Source organism: Notolabrus celidotus, chromosome 3, assembly GCF_009762535.1.
Source record: "Notolabrus celidotus isolate fNotCel1 chromosome 3, fNotCel1.pri, whole genome shotgun sequence".
Classification (NCBI taxonomy): Eukaryota; Metazoa; Chordata; class Actinopteri; order Labriformes; family Labridae; genus Notolabrus; species Notolabrus celidotus.
The window spans coordinates 18,337,025-18,357,997 of record NC_048274.1 but is presented as its reverse complement, the minus strand read 5'-3'; the positions used below and the strand labels follow the sequence as shown (position 1 = coordinate 18,357,997).

Here is a 20,973-nt window from a genome sequence, read left to right as displayed (position 1 = left end):
TTTACAGTTTAGCTTAGCTTTAGAGCAGGCTCGTTTCATGGGAATGACATGGCAGTATATTACACAATTTTTCTTCTGCTAATTTTTATCTGTATCTGCTTGTTAACTGTGAGAATTATCTTTTGACCCCACTCCTAAAAGCCTTTAGACCTACCTAGCTACCTACCTAGCTACCTACCTACCTAGCTACCTACCTACCTAGCTACCTACCTACCTAGCTACCTACCTACCCAGCTACCTACCTACCTTCCTTCCTTCCTTCCTTCCTTCCTTCCTTCCTTCCTTCCTTCCTTCCTTCCTTCCTTCCTTCCTTCCTTCCTTCCTTCCTCCCTTCTCATATTATTTAGAGAGACCCTACAGTAATCCACCTGTCAGTAATCACTTGGTAAGAGTGGCTCTTGTCACCATGTGCTGAACCACACCAATCAGTGAACATCTGTGGGATGGCTGTGGCTCAGTGGTTAGAGTTGATCGTGTATCGACCAGAAGGTTGGCGGTTCGATCCCAGCTCTGGCAGTCACATGCCGAAGTGTCTTTGAGCAAGACACTGAACCCCAAATTGCTTCCATCAATGTTTAGTGGTGTGTGAATGGGTGAATGTGCCATGTAGTGTAAAGTGCTTTGAGTGGTCAGAAAGACTGGAAAAGCGCTATATAATTATTGATAGCTTTCAAACATGCTAAGCTGTTGAACACAGGAAACTTTACTCCTGATTCATTTTGTCATGTAACTGACTTTAGCCTTTAACAAAAAGCTTCTGCAAGGTGTTTTAGTTCTCAAACACCCCTACCTTAAATTAAGAAGAGGACTGACTCTGAAAGGTCCTAAACCTGTCAGAAGCATTACAGATGTGGCTCTTGGGTATTCATGTCCCTGGTCATGATTTACGGCTTTGTTTTCTGTACCTACATTTCTGTTACGTCTATAATGTCGCCCTAATACCACTATAGAAAGAAGTCTATAAAATGTGAATATTGTTTGTTTGTAGAACTAAGTTATGATATAATGAGAATCATTTTAAAATAATAAAGCTACAAGAAAAACAAAGACAAAAATCTGGGAAACTGTTTGGCCTTGTGGTTTAAGCACATGCTCTTTATACAGAGGCTAAAGTCTTTGTTGTAGCAGTCATTGGTTTGACTCCCATCTATAACCCTTTGCTGCATGTCTTACCGTACTCTCAACTCCCCACATTGTCTTTTCCCCCCAAAAAAACAACCCTAAAATATTTACAAGATTAAAGTCATAAATGTACAAGGGTGAATTCATTAAATTATGAGAATAGAGCTGAATATTACAAGAGCAGAGTTTGAATATCCCGAGAAAGCAGTCATAATAAAAGGCTACAATTGGTCTGTATATAAAATAACATTAAGGTGATATTAGAAGAGCAGCCAGCTCCCTGCCTCAAAATGAGGAATGTGAATCTTCTTGTGGAGTTTATTTGAACAGCTGAGGACAAACAGCAGTCACAGAAGCTAGCACAGGCTACCTTCAGAATAGATTCAGTGTACTGTACAATAACTCAAAGGGTTTCTTAAGATGATGTGGTGCTAATGAGCTTAAAGATAATTGAGTTATCCATGAAACCTATACCAAAATATAACATCATAAAAAAATATCTACTGTACTTTACCTATTTTATTTTCGACGTTAATCATGTGATATGTTCTTTTAAGATTACAGCTATATTCTTGTAGATTTAAGACTTTGTTATAGAAATCTTGTTTTTTCTTCTATAATGTGGCTCCATCCTATTTGAAAACCATTTAATGGTTTGAGTTATTATCAGAAAAAAAGCCTCCTAAATGTGAATATTTCTGGTTGCCTTCTCCAGTAAACTGAATCTCTTTGGGCTGTGGACCAAATAAGACTTTAAGGTTTTTATCTTTTGCTTTCAGAAACACTGCTTGACATTTTGCACCTCTGTCGTTTACTGACCACACTGCTTTTTAATTTATCAACAACCACGACGAGATAACTTGTTGCAGCTTTAGCCAAAGGGTTAGGGTACATTTAACCTTTTATTTTATTCTGACTGAGATTTAGGATATTTATCTCTAGAAGAATATTGACAGAGCTGTAAAAATCAAAGGGCAGTGTTCCCTGTCAGATTTATCACCAACAGCGCAGATCATTTTATCTCTGACAGAAGCATTGACCGGCACTCTTCATGCTGCACTCCTCTGCTCTGGGCTCTGTTATTAGCAGCCAGGCTACTGGAGGTCACTCCCATTGTTCCACTTACCACCAACATACACACAAACACACACGCACGCACGCACGCACGCACGCACGCACGCACGCACGCACGCACACGCACACACACACACACACACACACACACACACACACACACACACACACTGTCCTGCACTTAGCCTCTGGACCGAAACAGAGCAGTGAGAGAGAAAATCAGCCGGAGCTGCTGCATCAGTGGTTCTCGGCTGCTTACAATAAGAGCCCATTTCCTGCCTGATTATTTATGATCCTCTGGGATAATTCAGTCTAAGATCAATGACGCTGTGCAACCTATGAGCTGCATATTACAGTGACAGTCGATAAATCTGTCAGGAGGGGATATCTGATCAAATTTAAAGTCCTCTGGCATGAATTCAATACTCATGCAATACTCGGTCCTGCAGTGGATTTAACAACAGAAAGAGGTCGGAAGCTCCATTTGACCATTTATTTCATAAAGAGGCTTTGGACATCTCACAGACTTGACACAATGCTGCCCTCTGCTGGAAAATGAGTTGAATTACACTACAGGTATCAGTGATGGAAAGCCTGATAAAAGCTTCTTTGTTGTTGCTGTCTGGCTCAGTTTCACTGTGAGGACTTCAAAAATCATTAAAATCAACCAGAAAACACTTGAACTCGATCAGATAGATATAACTTAAATAACAGTTTTCATCTCTGTCACATTATGTAAAGCTTAAGCAAACTAAATTAAAATGCTGGGAAGAAATGTGCTGATTTATTTACATTTATTTGCTTTTCTCCCTCTCTTTTGTCTTGCAGGTATTTTATTTTCAACATTAGTGTTTGGGCCGGCCTGTGGCTTCATCTTAGGTTCTGTTTGTACCAAAGTCTATGTTGATGCCGTCTTCATCGACACCAGTAAGTATTTTTTGTGTTGCTTGAGTTTTGTTCTTAGTGTTTCTGTACTTTTAGTTTTAATGACGGTACTGGGAAAATTAAGAATATTATGCCACCATATAGATTTTAGAAACTAATCTACAGACAGATTTGAGTTCTTCTGGAGTCTGGCTTGTTCTCATTGATCTCTGACCCCTCTGTGGTACAACTTTTATCTTCTGTCCAGGTAAGCTGGACATCACCCCGGATGACCCTCGCTGGATCGGGGCGTGGTGGGGCGGCTTCCTCCTCTGCGGTGCCTTACTCTTTCTGTCGGCCCTCTTCATGTTTGGGTTCCCCCAGGCCCTGGATGAGCAGGACATGGATGGAGGAGGGGAGAGTGAGCAGGCCATGCTACCTTCTTCCCTATCCATGGAGTACCAGGGCTCAAAACCCAACGGGGCTTTTTATGGCTTTGACATAAACAGCGGACTCTCAGTTTGTGAGCATCTGAGAGGTAAGGAGGAAAATATAATCAGAGATACTCTTCTATTGGTCTCTCTGCCTGTTCTTCCACTTATCACCATGTTTCTGTCTTCATTTTCTCTTCCGATGACTCAGTAATCCCGAGGGTAACCAGGCACCTCCTCTCTAACCCGGTGTTCAGCTGCATCACGCTGGCAGCCTGCATGGAGATCGCTGTGGTTGCTGGCTTTGCTGCCTTCCTGGGAAAATACCTGGAACAGCAGTTCAACCTTACCACCTCTTCAGCCAATCAGCTGCTAGGTAGGCAGGTCATGACCTTGTCTTAAAAGTTGAAGCTCTTTTTGTTTTAAAATCAAGATATTTAACCAACAAGCCATCAAGGAGGAGGTGAAGGGTGACAAATATCAAAGGGTGTAATATCAACCTCTGCTGATGAAGATGCCTGAGATAGTTTTTGGAACACATGTGTTTTCCTGTTCAGGTATGACAGCGATCCCCTGTGCCTGTCTGGGGATCTTCCTCGGGGGTCTGCTGGTGAAGAAGCTGAACCTGTCAGCCCTTGGCGCTGTCCGTATGGCGATGCTGGTTAACCTGGTGTCCACCGCCTGCTACGTCTCCTTTCTCTTCCTGGGCTGTGACACCGGGCCTGTGGCCGGGGTGACGGTCGCCTACAGCAATGAGTAAGCAGGGAAACCTGATCTGAGTGAGGAGTCTTTACGAGGGTGTCCGCCCAAGTGTTTGTCAGCTCTTTGTTGTAGTTTTTTTCAAATATCAAACAAACATGGCTATTTCAAATAAAAGTGTTGCACATGTATACATTTCAACTAAAACATCCTCAATCCCTTCATGTCATCAAAATGCATGCATGTGGCTGAAAAGGAGACTAGCATTTTTTGCTATATATCTTTGTTTCAAAATAAAGAACATGAAGCTCTGTGGCTTTAGCATTTCTATGAGTTGTGGTAACATAAAAATTTGTGAATTATGAGGGATGGACAGTCATTTTCTAATATTATTTTAACAAGAAGAAATCAAATAGGAGTATTGTCTTATCTGAAGAATATATATTTTGAATTGTTCTTATGGTGCCTAGCAGTAATGTTGTACAGCTATGAGACAGTGGCTTTAGTGCACCTGAGAGCTATAAATAACAAAAGAAGAACTAAGTGTAAGTGCAGGGTGCCGGTGAAATTGGTAATGCGCTGTTAGATTCAGAACTAAAGAAAAATGCAGAGACTTCTGCAACTCTTTATTGATCAAAACTGAGGTCAAGTGCAAACTTTATCAGGTAGAATGAGCTTATCTTCACATCCATACATACATCTTTGTAGCAGAACAGCTATTTCAGTCATTAGTCTCTGATTATGTCTGCGTTTGGCCAAAGGAGGGGACTGTTTGAATAACTGCCTGTCCCTAGTATTTTTGCAGTGCTCAGGTCTGTGTTGGAATCTTCAGACATGCCAAACACTAACTTAACTGAGACAAAGTGATCAAGTTGTGAGGGTTTGTTGCCGATTAAAGGAGCTTCTCACTATGACTGTACGGGAACAGTGCTTTCTGTTTTTGATATGACGTTCTTATCAGCAGATTTTACTTCTTTAAAAGATTATTTTGCACTGAATCACATGAGTTAGAAACAACTGATAGTTCTGTGATGAAGATACTGAGCATTTTGTAATTGTAGAGGGAATTTTTTTATGACCGACTAGTTAAAAAGAAACTAGAATCGAACTGACTGAGGCCTGTGGGATGTAGATCAGGTCAATGTCAAGATGAGGACATAGTTATTTGGTGTTTACTTACAACCAAAGATCAGTGGCTTCCTCCCCTATTTTCCCTGTCCTGCTAAAAAAAACATCTGCACCTTTCTGCACCTGTCACTGTGCAAACTATGCATGACCCCGATGCCGATTTAAGAAATAGAAAAGGTGCAAATGAACAAATACTACAAAATAATTTAAATGCCTTCAACAGTTACTACAGTGTTGTGATTTTGACAGTTGTCAGACAAATTTGTTTCTGCATAGACGAATATTCAGCCAATAAATATGAAAATAAAAAACAAATTTACTTTTAAAGATGAATTAATCATGGAAGGTCAACACTCTGCAAAAAAAGCCACACAAAAAAACTCACCTAGTTTCATTTTGCTTTCATTTAATATGAACATCTGACACTAACATGACTTTTGACCTCCCCTGCAGGACATTGCAGTCTTGGCAGCGGCCTGAGTCAGCGTGCATCAATAACTGTAACTGCTACACAGCGTCAGTGAGTCCTGTCTGTGGATCTAATGGAGTCACCTACCTCTCAGCCTGCTTTGCTGGCTGCACCAAACCAGTGAGTGAACCCTTCAACTCTGATGGATGCAAACACTTTTTTTTTTTACTTAAATTTCAGGTTTTACATAGTAAGACAAATATCTGAACTTAATCTGAACATTTCAGACATACAGACTTACTGTGTGTATTAAACTGTGCTTTTTAATTTGGAGTCGGAATGATTGAAGTTTTATTCATTCTAAATAATGATGTGTGGTGGAGTTACCTTTGCACTTAAAAAGCAAGAGGAGATGTTCTTCAGAGGTCTACCTTGTAAACTTGGAAAGTGCGAAAATATTTCTGAACATGTCAGCCTGTCTGAAGTTAAAAAGTTGACTCTAAACCTTTACTTTTCCAGAGTCTTTTTACAAAGGTATATGTACTTTTACCTGAGTAGCACTGTCTGAACTCTGACTCTGACTGAAACAAGATGGAACTGTTGTTGTAACATTCAGAACTTGGGACTCGACTTGGACTTGGACTCTGACAACTTGGACTTAAGTGTTGACTCCATTTGTACTAATGTTTGTTTGTTTATTTTGAGGACAAGGTCCTTATGATTTACTCATTTTCAAGCAAAGGCTGTTCTGTTCACCTGCATGCACATTCATAGCCTCTTGTACTGCAGCAGTCTGCTAAAACTCAAAACTAAACATGTGCTTCTGTTGTATTTCTATTACAAAATCATTCATTAGACTAAATAAACTGACAAGTCTAAATAAATGTCTTATTTCAAGATATTACAAGCAAAAAATAAGACCTGAATTATTTGTAATGTGTAGAAAAATCTGCCATTGAGACAAACAAAATGTACTCATTAAATTTCGTGAAATGTCGCTACACTAATTCAGGCAAGCAACTCGATATTCTCACAATCACCTGACAAAGTATCCTCCAATCAGGTGGTCTGTTTAAGCTGAAAGCCTCTCTGCCCCTGCTTTGCCAATGCTACTGCTGCCCTGCACCAGTGCTGTGCTCAAACTTTCGCCCCAACCACCCCAGCATCCACCTGCAGGCTTTAAGATATTATTTAATCACCCCTTATTTTCTGCATGTAAAATGAATCTTCAAGAAGTGATGAGTTTCGGAGCCTAGATGGCAACACAATCTATGTTCTCCTGCTGAATTCAAGTTTTGATCGATACAACGTGAGCTGACTGACTGAACTGAGAGTGAAGTTTCTTGAGATCAGAAAAAATGTCCTAATTCAACAGAAACTCATGTCAATTTCTTCTTACCTCATTGGCACATTTTTTCTATTCCTTCAAAATAAAACATTTGTCAGGATTTGTCAGGGGAATGTGGCATGTGTTCAGCCTGATGAGATTATTTTTTATTAGAAATAAGACAAGTGCCAGTGTGAAAGGGTGCTCAAAGAGGTGTCATGAATTATACATTCTACTTTCAAAGATGTTATAGTAAATGCAAGCAGGAGTAGTGCAACATGTTTTCTTTATTAAAGAACCTTTAAGGAGAAGACATTGACAAACTCAAACATTTTTCCTGGATGCACCCCAGATATGTAGGTGAGATACTAAAGTTACTTATACTGTCAGCAAGTTGCTAGCTAACAGTGATGTTTCAAGTTGTTAGCTTGGTTAAAGTTCTGACCGTAGCGTGTAGGATGCAGGTATTTTTGTGTATAAGGCGCTTGCAGTGATCTATTGCAGTATAATCGATGATTGCGTCTCACCTTTAAGAGAGCCACAGTGCACATTTACACATGACCCAGTCATGTCTCCAGACAGGCCGACAGGATCAGTCAGAATCTAAAGCTAGAGGTAATTCCTAAACCTTAGGTAATGAGTGGACATTCTAGACTGATACGGATGTGCTGGACTCCAGCTGCAAAGCTACTACTACTACTACTACTATTTATCTCATCACCATCATCGCTCTCTCTCTCTCTCTCTCTCTCTCTCTCTCTCTCTCTCTCTCTCTCTCTCTCTCTCTCTCTCTCTCTCTCTCTTATTTTTCTCTATCCCTCTTTCCAACCCAAACTTGGTCAAGGCAGATGATTAGTTACATGAGTCTGGTTCTGTTCGTGGTTTCTGTTAAAATTAAGTTTTTCCTCGCTGCTGTAACTAGCTAAAAACTGCGAAGTGCAATGCTCATGGTGGATTAAGATGAAATAAGGCTGAGTCTTATCCTGTCTTGGTGTTGGGTCTCTGTTAATAATTTAACATAGAGTGGTCTAGACCTGCTTTGTTTGTAAAAGCGCCTTGAGATAACGTTTGTTGTAATTTGGCGCTACACAAATAAAGATTGATTGATTGATTGATTGATTGATAATGGGGACTCAACTTGGACTCTTGTCTGGTAATTCAGACTTGACTCAGACATGAACACTCGGTACTTGAGACTCGACCTGAAGTCAAGGTTTGGCATCTGAACTGCAACACTGGGAGCTCAAACTAAACAACAGGGACAAGAAACATTGATGAAACATGCATAACGTGCAGCAGGGCTGTCTCAGATCTGTCTATTCATCACAGCATTTTCTCTGGTTTCTTGTCTCTTCGTCAGAACCTGACCAGCTGCACGTGTATATCCAGCACCACTGAAGATGCCGTGGCTTTACCGGGGAAGTGTCCGAGTCCAGGCTGTCAGCAGGCCTTCCTCACCTTCCTCTGTGTGATCTGTGTGTGCAGCATGATCGGAGCCATGGCCCAGACTCCCTCTGTCATCATCCTCATCAGGTGAGGAGCCCAATTGCAATACACAGACTGTCCACTAGAGAGAGCTGTCAGCATTTTAAAGTGTGACACACATCTGTATGTTGCATACAGTGTTTATGAAATTTAGTAGGGAAGATATTAAAGAAAGATAAATGATTCAGATCTGTTACAAAATTATTTGTGTATTTTCAGCTTTTCACATACAGTGCAGCTATATTTCAGAAGAATACATCCTTTAACAATGGAAAGATATTGTCCATATTATCTAACCTGACCTCTGTCTCTCAAAGGGCATAGCTAAATTGCTTTGAAGCAGGCAGAGGAAAGCCTAACCAGAAGAGTTTAAAAGCTCCTGTAAAGATTAATTTAGCTGTTCATGAAACAAACTGATTCTAATCTTCACACATTTGGTACATTACAAACAACAGATCCACTCACAATAAGCTGGTTCAAATGCAAGAGGAGCTTAAAGCCTCTGGAAACAGGCATGAGGGTAAAAATATTATGCAAGAGTACCTCACTGGTTTGATTTTAACCAATGTTTGCATGTTTTTAGAGATGAAGTAGTTCATACACTCACTGATATGTGCGGCTAATTTGTTCCAGGTGCATCTAACAGACAACAGTACTTGATTACATTTAGTTTTACACCTAGGGATATTACCGTCTCCTCGAGTCTGTGCTCTGGTATATTTCCTACTGTTGTGTTTTTTATGGAAGAATTGATTTAATAGAGCGGGGCAATCCTGTTTAATGCTTTTAAAATAAGACAAGTATGAGAAAAGTTTGGAAACTGCATAAGGTAAAAAGCTTTACTGTAAGGCTAATTCATAAAAGAGAGGATACATTCAAGCCAACATGTTTTGTTCACATACGGCCTTCATTACAGTGAAAGAGAGTCACATCGGTTAACGCAGATTGACAGTTAGTCAGATAGCAGTCAGCTTGTGAGGCCCTCATTGCTGATCAATCAACACCAAAGCTCAGTGCAAACATCTAAAACAAATATCATCACAAATACAAAAAATTATAAGACAAATCTGTAGAAGGAGAGACCATGTAACCTTTTTCATTCATTACGTGTGTTCTGTCTGTCTCCCTCTTCTACATGTAAAAGGTACATGATTTATACCGATAGCGATAGCTGAGACAGAGTTAGGATAGTGAGTATCAAGATAATGTTTCGCCCATAGACTATAATAAATGGACGTAGTAACTGTGACGTCACCAATCTGTTCCCGAGCGCTGTTTTGAAGCCAATTGTCAGCAGGTGCAATATTGGAAATGCTGAACATAACCAAACTTCGTCCAAGCTAGTGTGAGGTAAAGAGGCGGGCCTTTAGCCTTTTTTGCTAACAGCTACAGGGTGCCTGTCTGTCAATCAAGTCAGCCTTGTCCTTAAATAGCCAAAACTCGTAAGGTTAATATCTTAAAAAATACCAAGTGATAAAAAAATTCACCCCCTGCACAGTGTGTGCTGATAGAGAAATTAGCCACTCAGACCTTATCTGTCTTTTGAAGCAGGCTGTAAATATGTTTATTCTTGTTGTAAAGATCGTCTTTTTTAAATTGGTGTGTATGTGGTTTCTGATGTTTCTGCAGCCAGCCTCAAGTGGATAGTCGATGAACTGCAGTTTTTAACACATCTGCATGGGCTTCATATTTTGAGACTGGAGGTTGCCGCTTGGTTTCACCTTAGCATACTCGCTGCTACTAGCTCTGGCATCATGATCAGTGATCCTATAGGTGTCATTTAGTGCGTCCCTCATAAAAAGCATCACTAAAGAAAAAGAAAGTGCATAAATAATATATGTAGTCTTACAGTTCATAAAAAGTCCAGAAAGCTGTTGTGTTACTGGGCGGGTAAGACCTTTCGCTCCGACTAAAATGTCATGTTGTTGACAATGGCCCCTCTTAAAAGGGTACAATTGGGTGCTGTAAGAACACATGTAGCTTGTCCTTTGGCTGAAAGGTGAGTTTACATCAGACTGTCATTGAAGGTTGGATCTCTGGGGGATCTGGATGAACCTCATGCAGTTTCCTTTGATAATGTAATATACGGTGTAAACTTCAGTGCATTAACAGGAAAAACAATGTTATGTGAGATGGTATCATTACACCCATAAAACCTTTTGCTGATAGTGAAGTCAAAAAAGGTCTCATATAGTTTGATATTTGTAATATGTTACAGACAAGAGACAGGTTTAGATTATGATCGTTCTTTTGATCACATGGTGAACTGTTGTGGGGACTTGGTGTGACTTCTCTTACCTGCACTTGGCTACACTTATATTGTACATTATGCTCATTCTGTCTTTGTTTTCAGAACTGTGAGTCCAGAGCTGAAATCGTATGCTCTTGGTGTTCTCTTTCTACTCCTGAGATTGATAGGTAAGAAATGTAACACATTGTTGTTAATTTATTTACTGTTCACATTTAAACCAATATAAACCCCCTTTCTTTTGTTAGTCTCTACTTTGTATTTTACTTTCTGTGGTTGGTCTCGGTCTGCTGTGTTTGTCCTATCCATCGTGTTCATGACATGTCCACTGTGGCTCTATACTTTGTAGCTCTTTGATTTAAATGTCAGAGCAAATTTTCCCCTGGGTGAAATGAACTTCATCGGTCCGTCTGTGCAGATATAAAGGATTCCTGAAAACAAACTGGAGTGCTTTTTGACCTTCTGACCTGCTGTCTGTCTACCCTCACCCTCACCCCACCCCAACTCCCCTCCAGGCTTCATCCCCCCTCCTCTGATCTTTGGCATGGGCATCGACTCCACCTGTCTGTTCTGGAGCACAGTCTGCGGAGAGAAGGGTGCCTGCATGCTGTACGACAACGTGGCCTATAGGCACCTGTACGTCAGCATTGCCATCGTCCTCAAGTCATCTGCCTTTCTCCTGTACGCCACCACGTGGCAGTGTTTGAGGAAGAACTACAAGAAGTACATCAAGAACAACGAGGGTTACCTCACACCTACCGAACTCTTTGCCTCCAATGTGACTCTGGACAATTTGGGCAAAGAGATCACCCAGAACCCAGCCAACAGGACAAAGTTCATTTACAACCTGGAGGACCACGAGATGTGTGACAACATGGAGTCTGTTTTATAGTGGAGACTGCAGACTGGAGCAGAGGCTGTTAACGTGAGACTGATCTTGTGTTTCTCTGGTATCAGTTTAGAAGAATGTTCCTGGTGAGGATCTTATTTTCTTCAAATCTAAAACATCAAACAAATCAAAACAAATGATGCCGAAATGCTTCTGTATCAACATTGCACTTTTTATTTTTTCACCAAAATACGGATGATCTCGTCCTTTTTTGTCAAACAAAATCATAATCTCATATACAAAATTTTCTTTGACAGCAGAATAGAGACTGACAGCAAACACGAGGAAAGAAATTAGGAGTGACATGCAACAAATATCCCTGCAAAATCTGAACCAGACACTTACACACAGAGAACAATCTTTAGTTTGAAACTGCACTTAAACCAGGTTTAGATTTATAATGAGACTAGAGTTTTTTAAGGAGTAGAATTTGGACATTTTTGTTATTCGTCAGCTTCATTAGACAGTTATTTTCCTTCAGAAGGAAGCTCTTCTCAGGTCCAGATATCAGACAGAAAGGTTAGCTGTTCACTGTGAGATGAGACATATTTGAACTCAAGGGGGGAGCAGTTTCCAAACATACACAGCATACTGGCGTAACCTTGAGGCAACACTCAGATTTATTTATTACTGTGTTCCGTCTCTCAGATTTTTAAGTTTAACTATACTTATATGGAAAAAGAAACAGTGTTTATCTACTACGTGGCCAATGAGGCAGTTACCCAGAACAGGAAAAATCCCAGTGATTGAGAAAAATAAACCCAGAAAAAAGTGAATGGAAACGTATTAGAGCCACAACCTGGCGTCTTTATTTAGTGGCTTTTAAACCCTGTGAGTATCACAGAAACAAAATTTACAATAATAAAACACAACTATCATCGCCTCTGACAGATAACAAACCAACATTATTTAAACCCGTAACTTTATTAATCTAAACCCAAATGACCCTAACTCTATTAACAGGAAGTGGGACATTAATATGTTGTACAACCCTATCATCAAAAAGTTGAGGTACTGTATGTTGATAAAAATAGAATTTGGTTTGAAAAGAATTTAAAGCTTGTTTTTAATTGAAAATACTGCAAACTGCAAAGACAACACATCATTTTTTTTGTTTGTTTTATGAAAAACATATGCTCAATTTAAATTTGATGCTAGCAAAATGTTTCAAAAGATGCTGAGAAAGTTGTTTAATATCATGAAAGATTCAGAGATCCAGGAAAAAGCTCTGTATAAAAGAACAAGGCCAAACACCAATACTGGATGGCCATGATTCTCAGGCAGCACTGCGTTATAAACAGACATAACTCTGTTGTGGAAATCACTGCATGGGCTCAAAGTCACTTCCATAAACCAGAATTTGTGAACACAGTTTATCATTGCATCCACAAATGCAGGTTAAAACTGAACCATGCAAAGAAGAAATTATACGTAAACATGATCCAGATATGCCAGAAATTATCACCAGTTCACAGTTAAAAACCAGCATACCTGTTAATATGGGGTGCCCATGACGTGGGTGGTTTACACATCTGGAAAGGCACTTTTAATACTGAATGATATATACAGGTTTTGTAGCAACATACAGCCATCCAGACAATGCCTTTTTCAGGGGAGACCTTGCATACCTCAGCAAGACAATGTCAAACCACACTGCATGTATTACATCAGCACGGCTCCGTATTAGAACAGTCCAGGTGCTGAACTTGCCCACCTGTAGTCCCAACTTGCTACCTATTGAAAACATTTGGCACGTCATGACATAAAGAAAATCATCTAAGGAGACCCTAACTGTTGAACAGCTTAAATCCTCTATCAGGCGGACAACATTTAACTTTAAAAACTCCAGAATCTCCCCAGTTCCCTAATGTTTAATGTTGTTAAAAGAAAAGTTGATGCAACACAACAGTGAGCATGCCCCAGGGCAAACAGTTTGAAACTATGCTAGCACCAAATTCATGATGAGTAATAACGTTTTTCAGTTTTAACATTTAATATGTGGTCTTTGCACTATTTTCAATTATAAATGTGGTTTTAATAATGTAGAACATTCAAAATTTGTATTTATTAGCACTCCATACAGCATCCTAACTTTATTTGGAGTTGGTGTTATATTTAAAAAAAAAAATTAATCATATTAACAGGTTTGCTGTTCAATATCTTAATAAAATGACCCAGAAATGAAGTTTACAACGACATTTTGTAACAGAAACAGATTTTATTTATCCTTTTGCGCTACTAGGAGAAGAGGTTAATGTGCCTCCTTTGGTGGGTACAAGTCTTAAGTTTGACTTGATGTTGCATATATAGTTCAGATTTAGAAAATATAAAGTGAGTTTCTTTATATCCTTAGGGGTCACTTATTGAAGGTAGAGGAGTGATGAGCCAGTGTGTTTTATTTTGTCCCTTTGCTATGTCAGAGTGGAGTTTCGCTGTGAATGCTGAAGGATTTTCTGAGACTGTTTTTTAGCTTCAGAGCCACAAAACTTTTATTTTAATTTTATTTTAATGCCAATTTGTTGATTTTCAGCCTTTTCTCTTTGATGTTTTATAAAAAAAAAAGTAGTGTAACTTCTAGAAACAAATGTTCTTTATGAGCAAGGACCCACCATCAATGGGATGCAATTTGACAATAATTCATTGAGTATATTAGAACAATAATTCTCAATTTGATGTTGAATTTCTTGCTGCCTTCAATTTGGGGAAGCTTATTAGTTGATATACTGTAGCTCCCAGACATGGCAAACCCCCTTAGGGCCCCACAGATAGAAGAACAGAGGAAAATACAGAGAATATGGTGGGAGGTGGGAGGTGGGAGGTGGGGGTGCAGAGTGTGAGAATGAAAGGAGTGGAGAGGGATAGGTTTGATTCATGAAAATGCCTGAAGAGATAATATAGCATCACTTATGAATACAATGAGTCAGGATACTGGAGTTAGGTGGCCCACCTCGAATTAGTTGATCAAACATAGGACTGACTCAGTAACTGAACCTGTGACACATCAGTTACATGACTATCCCTTATAACCACTGATTTGACCGCACCACCATCCAAACTCTGCCAGAAACACTCAAGGTGATGGATAATGGAGATAGAAATTACTCGGTGGTGTTACTCTACTCTTGGGAACGCTCCCTGCAGCAGCAATGCATGGAAAACGTAGCATCATGATAAATAACAAGCAGGGAACACTCCAAATAAGACTCTCCAGGGTACATGTTTGTATGTAGTAAGGCCAAAGCAGGTGAAAGCTGTGGGGTGGGGGAGGGGCCCTCCACTCATAGAATCAGTTACAGCAGACCGAGAGTGTGAAGGCATCTGAGAAAAACGCCAAGACGAGGCGGCGAGACGTGATGATGGTGGTGGGCTAGCTGTCAGCAGACACAGCATAGCATGACGCACAGTGTCCAGCCAGAATTAGTACATTTAAAAGCATGCTGGCAATGCATGCAATAAGAACAAAGAAATATTCAGGATGTCATTAAGCTGCACAGACTATGTGGTTTAGTGGCCATGGTAATTGTTAAATACAGATTTAACTGAAATTTACGACCATGGAAAAGCTTTATAATGCATACTGCATTGTGATGTCGACAATTTTTAACAAACCTGAGCTGACTCATAATCACTCACACTGCAGTGGTTGTCTAAACACAGATTTTTCTTTTCTTCAAATACTATTTATTTTCAAGGAATTCTTTGGGATTCAGATTTCTGACATATCCACTTTATAGAGAGAATATATTGTTTTTCCTGCCTTACTTTGTAAGAATTTAATATGTTTTGCATCAAAAATATGGCCCTTTTTCTGGCCACTCACCATGCTAATAGATTTCATCTCTAAAACATGTTATTCCTTTTGATGTTTTCAATGTTGGGGGGTAAAGGACTAGTTCTACATTTCAGAAAATAAGCCTATTAACTCTCCTGCCAAGAGTTTAAGGGAAAGATTGATACCAGTGTCATGTGTTTAAAATAAATATGAAGCTATAGCTAATTGCTGGTTAACTTAGCTTTGCAAAAAGACTATAAACGCACCCAGTCCTTTTCAAACTAACTGCAGACACATCTGAGGCTTATTTACATTTTTTTCTTGTTTGTTAATCCAAAAACAAAATTAAAATGTCAAAACTGCAGTGACAGCTCCAGGGAGTCACTGTACTCACCAAGACATAGTCCTGTAGTTAAACCCCTATAGAAGTAAAACTTGCACTCGCTCTGTTTAGGTTGTCTTAATTTTAGGGTTAATCATCCACACTAAACTATATGTTGAAACTAACTTCTTTGCACCAACCATGGAGATGTAAGGTAAATTTTAACCGGTAGAGCGTAACATCAAAACCAGCCAAAATACTGTTGCTTAAAATTACCTTTACACTTTCTGTAGCCAGTCACTGAAACACTCTTTTGTTAATGAGGTATTTGTTACAGTGTTGGCTCTCATGCCTGAGTGCTAAACAATGAAAACGATGTGTCATGACAACAGAGGACTTTACACCAACACAGAGCTAGGTGTAAGATCTAAGATGTGACTTTTGCTTAAGTTAGAACAATCTCAGCTGGTTCAAACCTTAAAATGTAAAACAGGTATGAATTCTGCCTTTATTACAAATAACATTTGAACAAGGCTACGTTTGAGCTTAAGCATAGCTGGTACGACCCAGTGCAGGTTCTTGTGCATATAGGCAAAAAAATGAGATGTTGAGTAGAGCTGTTTAACGCCTTAATCGCTGATCGATCAAGGTCCTAAATGAACTTATTGTGTTTTCAACCGCATGCTGACACTTTGGTGAAGGCTCTGCAGTGTAAAGAAAGTTAATCATCTGACAGCCTTAGTATTAAGAAATGAACCTTGTATGATTTTTACAAGCTAACCAGCTGCTTGTTTTAGCTTCATATTCACAGACATGTTGATGGTATCGACCATCTTATCTCTTGCAAAGAAAGCATTTGAGGATATTTTCTACAATGTTAGTTTGAGTTACTGAAAAGCTCCTAGCACCCTTTAAGAAGTCCCATGATTCAGTTTGGTTTAATGCTGCCACTTATGTTTTTGAGTACTTTTTTTGTGCAAATGGTGGAAGTTAATTTGGACCTACTCTGAATATATGATGTATTTAGCAAAGCCCTTCATCGACCTCATAGTATAAGATCAAAACAATACATTGGTGGTTCTTGAAAACCATAAATTATACTGATAATATAATACTGAGTGGGGAAGAGGGGCTGTTGTTGGAGAATATTGGAATGGACCTGAATTCAACACAGAGCCATGCTAAACCACACCAGACTGAACTATTGTCTGGTTGGTTTTGATGTGAACTAACAGAGTTTGAGTACAGATTCTTAGCATTTCATTGAGACTTGAATTTTCTTAAAATGAAGAACACGGGGCACTGATTAAAATGGACTGTTCCCAGCAGGACATTCAGGACAGCCGGACGTTGTGCTGGGATGTACAAACAATTCAAAACAAAGCTTGAAAACAGGGAGGAGAGCGTTAACTAACATTACCAGCTCGCCACCATCTCCTCCTCGGCATCTGCCAACAGGTGGCGCTGTCTTTGATAACTGTACCGTCCAGTGTGTCATAGTGCTCACTCCTCTGTATATAATAGTGCCATACAAGTGCCAAAGTGACACCATAGAAGTGTTCTGTGACGTCCTGCAGAGATCTTTGTCTCAGCACGCTGGAGCTCAGAGCAGATCCTCCAGCTGTATGTAGCCTTTCTGTGATATCCCTCAACTTACTTTCACCATATCATACAAAAGTGTCCCGAAAACATATTGCCTATAAAATATTGTACATGGGTCTAGAAAAGCAGTATTATTTAGGATGTAATAACTGTTAATATGTAGGACTTTTCTGCTAGTGAAGGTATTGTCTAATTTAGAATAATCTCTTTCCATCAGTGGCAGAGCTGATAACTGTGTGTTGCTTTGGTCCAAATAAAATCAATACTTTGCTTCAATTAAGTGGCACCAATGTCAAGCTACAGCCTGACATTGCACAGTAGAAAAGGTTGACTGTAGAAAAACTTCACTGATAGCAGTCCTGCACCTGTGCCTGGATATTAAGCTCTGAGACTTTCTGACGTTGTGCCATATCAACCTGTGCACTGTAACATTCAACACTCGCGAAGAAGAAGCCAACATATAGTAGGTCTGTCCGATGCTTGACCTTGCATTCACCTGCGGCGACAGGACTGTTTTGCCTTGTGATGAGAAAATACCTTTGAAGCATAAATGTTTTTTTTACATCCTATTTTTTTCATTATTCTCTTTGATGACCTTGCCTTGTGGTAACAGCAGGTTGACTTTTATAGCAGATCTTTAGTGACAGAAGTCGAGACATATGAAGAGTTTACTGCCAAAATACAACACTTAAAGGCAAAAAAAAACAACAACACAGTCCTGAGGTTTATCATTCAACAGGCATTTTAACATCAAGGGACAGTTATCCTGTAAATAAGTCCATCATTTGTTTTTGTTGCTGTTCATTCTTTCTTACGGATAGTCACTTTTTGTAAATGATGGCTGTAATTTTGGAAGCAAACTCTTCGTATGTAGATAGATAATCTTTGGTTGGAGCCTTTAGGCAGCATGTTGCCTTTAACTAAAGTGAAACCACGTGCTAACCATGTTAGTGACGGTTTTAGAGTGATGTGTTTGCTTCTGTTGTGGGTGGTATTCAGTATTTGATTTCATGGCTCTTTGCAGGAGGACCTTGAACAGAAAAGGGCATTGAAATAAAAAAATATCACCTATATTTTCAAAGCATCACTAAAGATTTTTAGATACGCTCTATTGCTTCTTTGGATTTATTTTATTTTTTCTTTAAATTATATGACTTTATATTTAAAAGCTTTATGTTCTGTATATTTCTTGGAAAAGATTACATGATTGTATGTTTATTGTAAATACATTAAATATACTATTTTTGTTTTTAACATGACCTTTTTTGCCTGTCTGTTACTCACAGTAATGATTTCCTGATTCATCTAAATTAAGTGTCACTGAGAAAGTTTTCACACCACTGAAAAATGCAGTCTTCAAATTCATCATTCCAAAATCAAACAAACTTGTCATCCTAACACCTGCACCGACTTACAGCCAAAAGTCTAACAACACCTGATTTGTTTTGCATTATGAAATAGTACAAAGAGTTTGCATGCTGCAGGCAGAGGTACATCAAATATTGTCTGTCATTGATGGAATTTTGAACAGTGACAGAAAATGTGAAGGCTATTCGTAATTTGACAGATTACAACAGGCCACTGAGGGTGATCCACCAGACCATTTAGTACATCCTGATCCCAATCTCAACTGTCGAATCAGAGGCGATTTGGACATTTTTCTAATTGATTTCGTCAGCTTTCGTAAACTGAGCACAGTATTTGGGCTCAGCAAATGAGCAAGTTATTTAGCATCAGCAATCCCGTGGCTAAAATGTCAGCAGTGTGGAAACATTTTTAACTATACAACAATCCAACAGCAACTCACAACAAAATAATTACTTGTGGCAGTAGAGCTGTGTTCAATACTTCCAATCACTACTACATCTAAAAACTGAACATGCAACAAGTCTAACGCTATCTCTGGCTCTAGGCAGAGCACAGCCCTGACATTAGCATGGTACAAACCTGAATGCATGATTCAAAGCAGTTAGCCTCAACCATGTTAGCTTTGTATCATTTGATGAGCATGAACACAGAGGCTGAAGTAGTTGGCTGAAGTAGATGGAAATATCAAAAGTTTGACTAGGAAAAAAAATACTTAAATAAATGTAAAAGTAGTACCATCAAGTTATCCTGAGGAGGTATGAACATATGTGACAAATTTCCTAAAATACAAATATTATTTTCAAAATAATGAATCTGATAAAATGTTGGTGAGCCTACCAGGAGAACAACTACTGTTCATCTCACAGAGCCAGAACTTTGTGAAACACATCTCGACAAAGTAACTGCAATTATTATTTCTCGTTCACCCAATGAGTGGTTCCCCACCTAAGGATTAAGACCCCATAGCAGGCTATTTTATAAGCTTGAGAGGTCAGGACATGAACCAGGAGAAAATCTATTCAAATTGTGATCATTTCAACATAAAAATCCCTTTGCTTTCTGAAATACAACAACGTACCATGCACATATGAAGCCAATTACATTTTTACAAAAGTTTGGCAATAACCCAGTCACAAAAAAGGACACAATTTTTTAACCTGAGTGCAGATCTATATTTGGTAAAAGAGCAACAGTTCACAGGTTAAAAAATGTACATGATAAAGAAGAGAGAATTCAAATTCACTTTGCTTCATAATTATAAACTGGTTGGCTGGATGAAAATAACGGAATCAGATGGTGGTATTGGTAAAGGCCTCCATGACACATCTGTAATATTCATTTTTAATGCCACATAATGTGATGTAGTTTATATATGACATGCAGAGCCGTGCTTCAGATGAAGGCCTTTATTCGGTCAGATACAGTGAAAGATCACTTTTTCTCCCTTTGGTCTAAGCTCACTGACAGAAGAAGATAAATCCTGACATCAGTTTAATCGAAATGTGCTTGTGCTTGGCCATGATCTAATTTCCTGTCATCCCTGCCTCGTGGTTATCCCCCCTGCCTACCAGCCACGATACAACAGCCGGAGGAGATAATAGTCGGGGTTATGGATTGACCGGTGGATCACCTTGTTTGACTGCTCTGAGGGAGCCGTGTACGTGTCCGGGGCCAGGCTGCCGCGTTGCTTTTAAGCGATAGCCAGGGCCTGAGAGCTCTCCTGTTTCTCGAGTGCAGACGGGGTCTCGGCGGGGCCATGGTGCAGTGAAATGGAAAGCATGCCATTCCCTGTCCCGCTTGATGCCGAGTGACTCTGAGAGGTTGTGTCATGTTCCTTGGCTATTGACTCAATGACTTGGGACTTCACGACAAAAGCCTGAACCCGCATGGGCTCTCTGCGTGCTGACAGAGAAATGTGTCTTCCACTTGTCTTCACATTGACCTGAGGACTCTGCCGGACTGACGTGTCCGCATCCCCAAAGTCTCACCTCCTGGACCCAGAAATAACCTTTCCACGACCTCGCCTGTCTTTCACGCTCTGTTAGCCCTGGGTCTGCCTGCTATCGAAACAATTCACTGAACTTGTGTTTTTTTCTACTGATACAGCTATGGATTACCTGTCTGTGGCAGTCAACATATTCACCTTCCGCTACACGGATGACATGGCTGAGAATTCAGCCTTATGTGCCGTGTATGATTCACTGTCACAGTGGGTTGAAAAGTCACGGCACAG

The 20,973-nt window shown here is 39.6% G+C and overlaps 1 protein-coding gene across 1 annotated transcript in view; it reads left to right on the top strand.

Annotated features, from left to right (window-relative positions):
• Window positions 1-18,077, top strand: part of LOC117810287 (solute carrier organic anion transporter family member 3A1-like) — a 47,288-nt gene extending 29,211 nt beyond the window's left edge. Inside the window, 8 exon segments of the mRNA XM_034680045.1 lie at window positions 3,025-3,123; window positions 3,329-3,598; window positions 3,703-3,867; window positions 4,049-4,247; window positions 5,772-5,907; window positions 8,415-8,587; window positions 10,893-10,957; window positions 11,303-18,077. Coding sequence (XP_034535936.1) covers window positions 3,025-3,123; window positions 3,329-3,598; window positions 3,703-3,867; window positions 4,049-4,247; window positions 5,772-5,907; window positions 8,415-8,587; window positions 10,893-10,957; window positions 11,303-11,679 — 1,484 coding nt within the window. The 3' untranslated portion in view covers window positions 11,680-18,077.
• The last annotated feature ends 2,896 nt before the right edge of the window (window positions 18,078-20,973 follow it).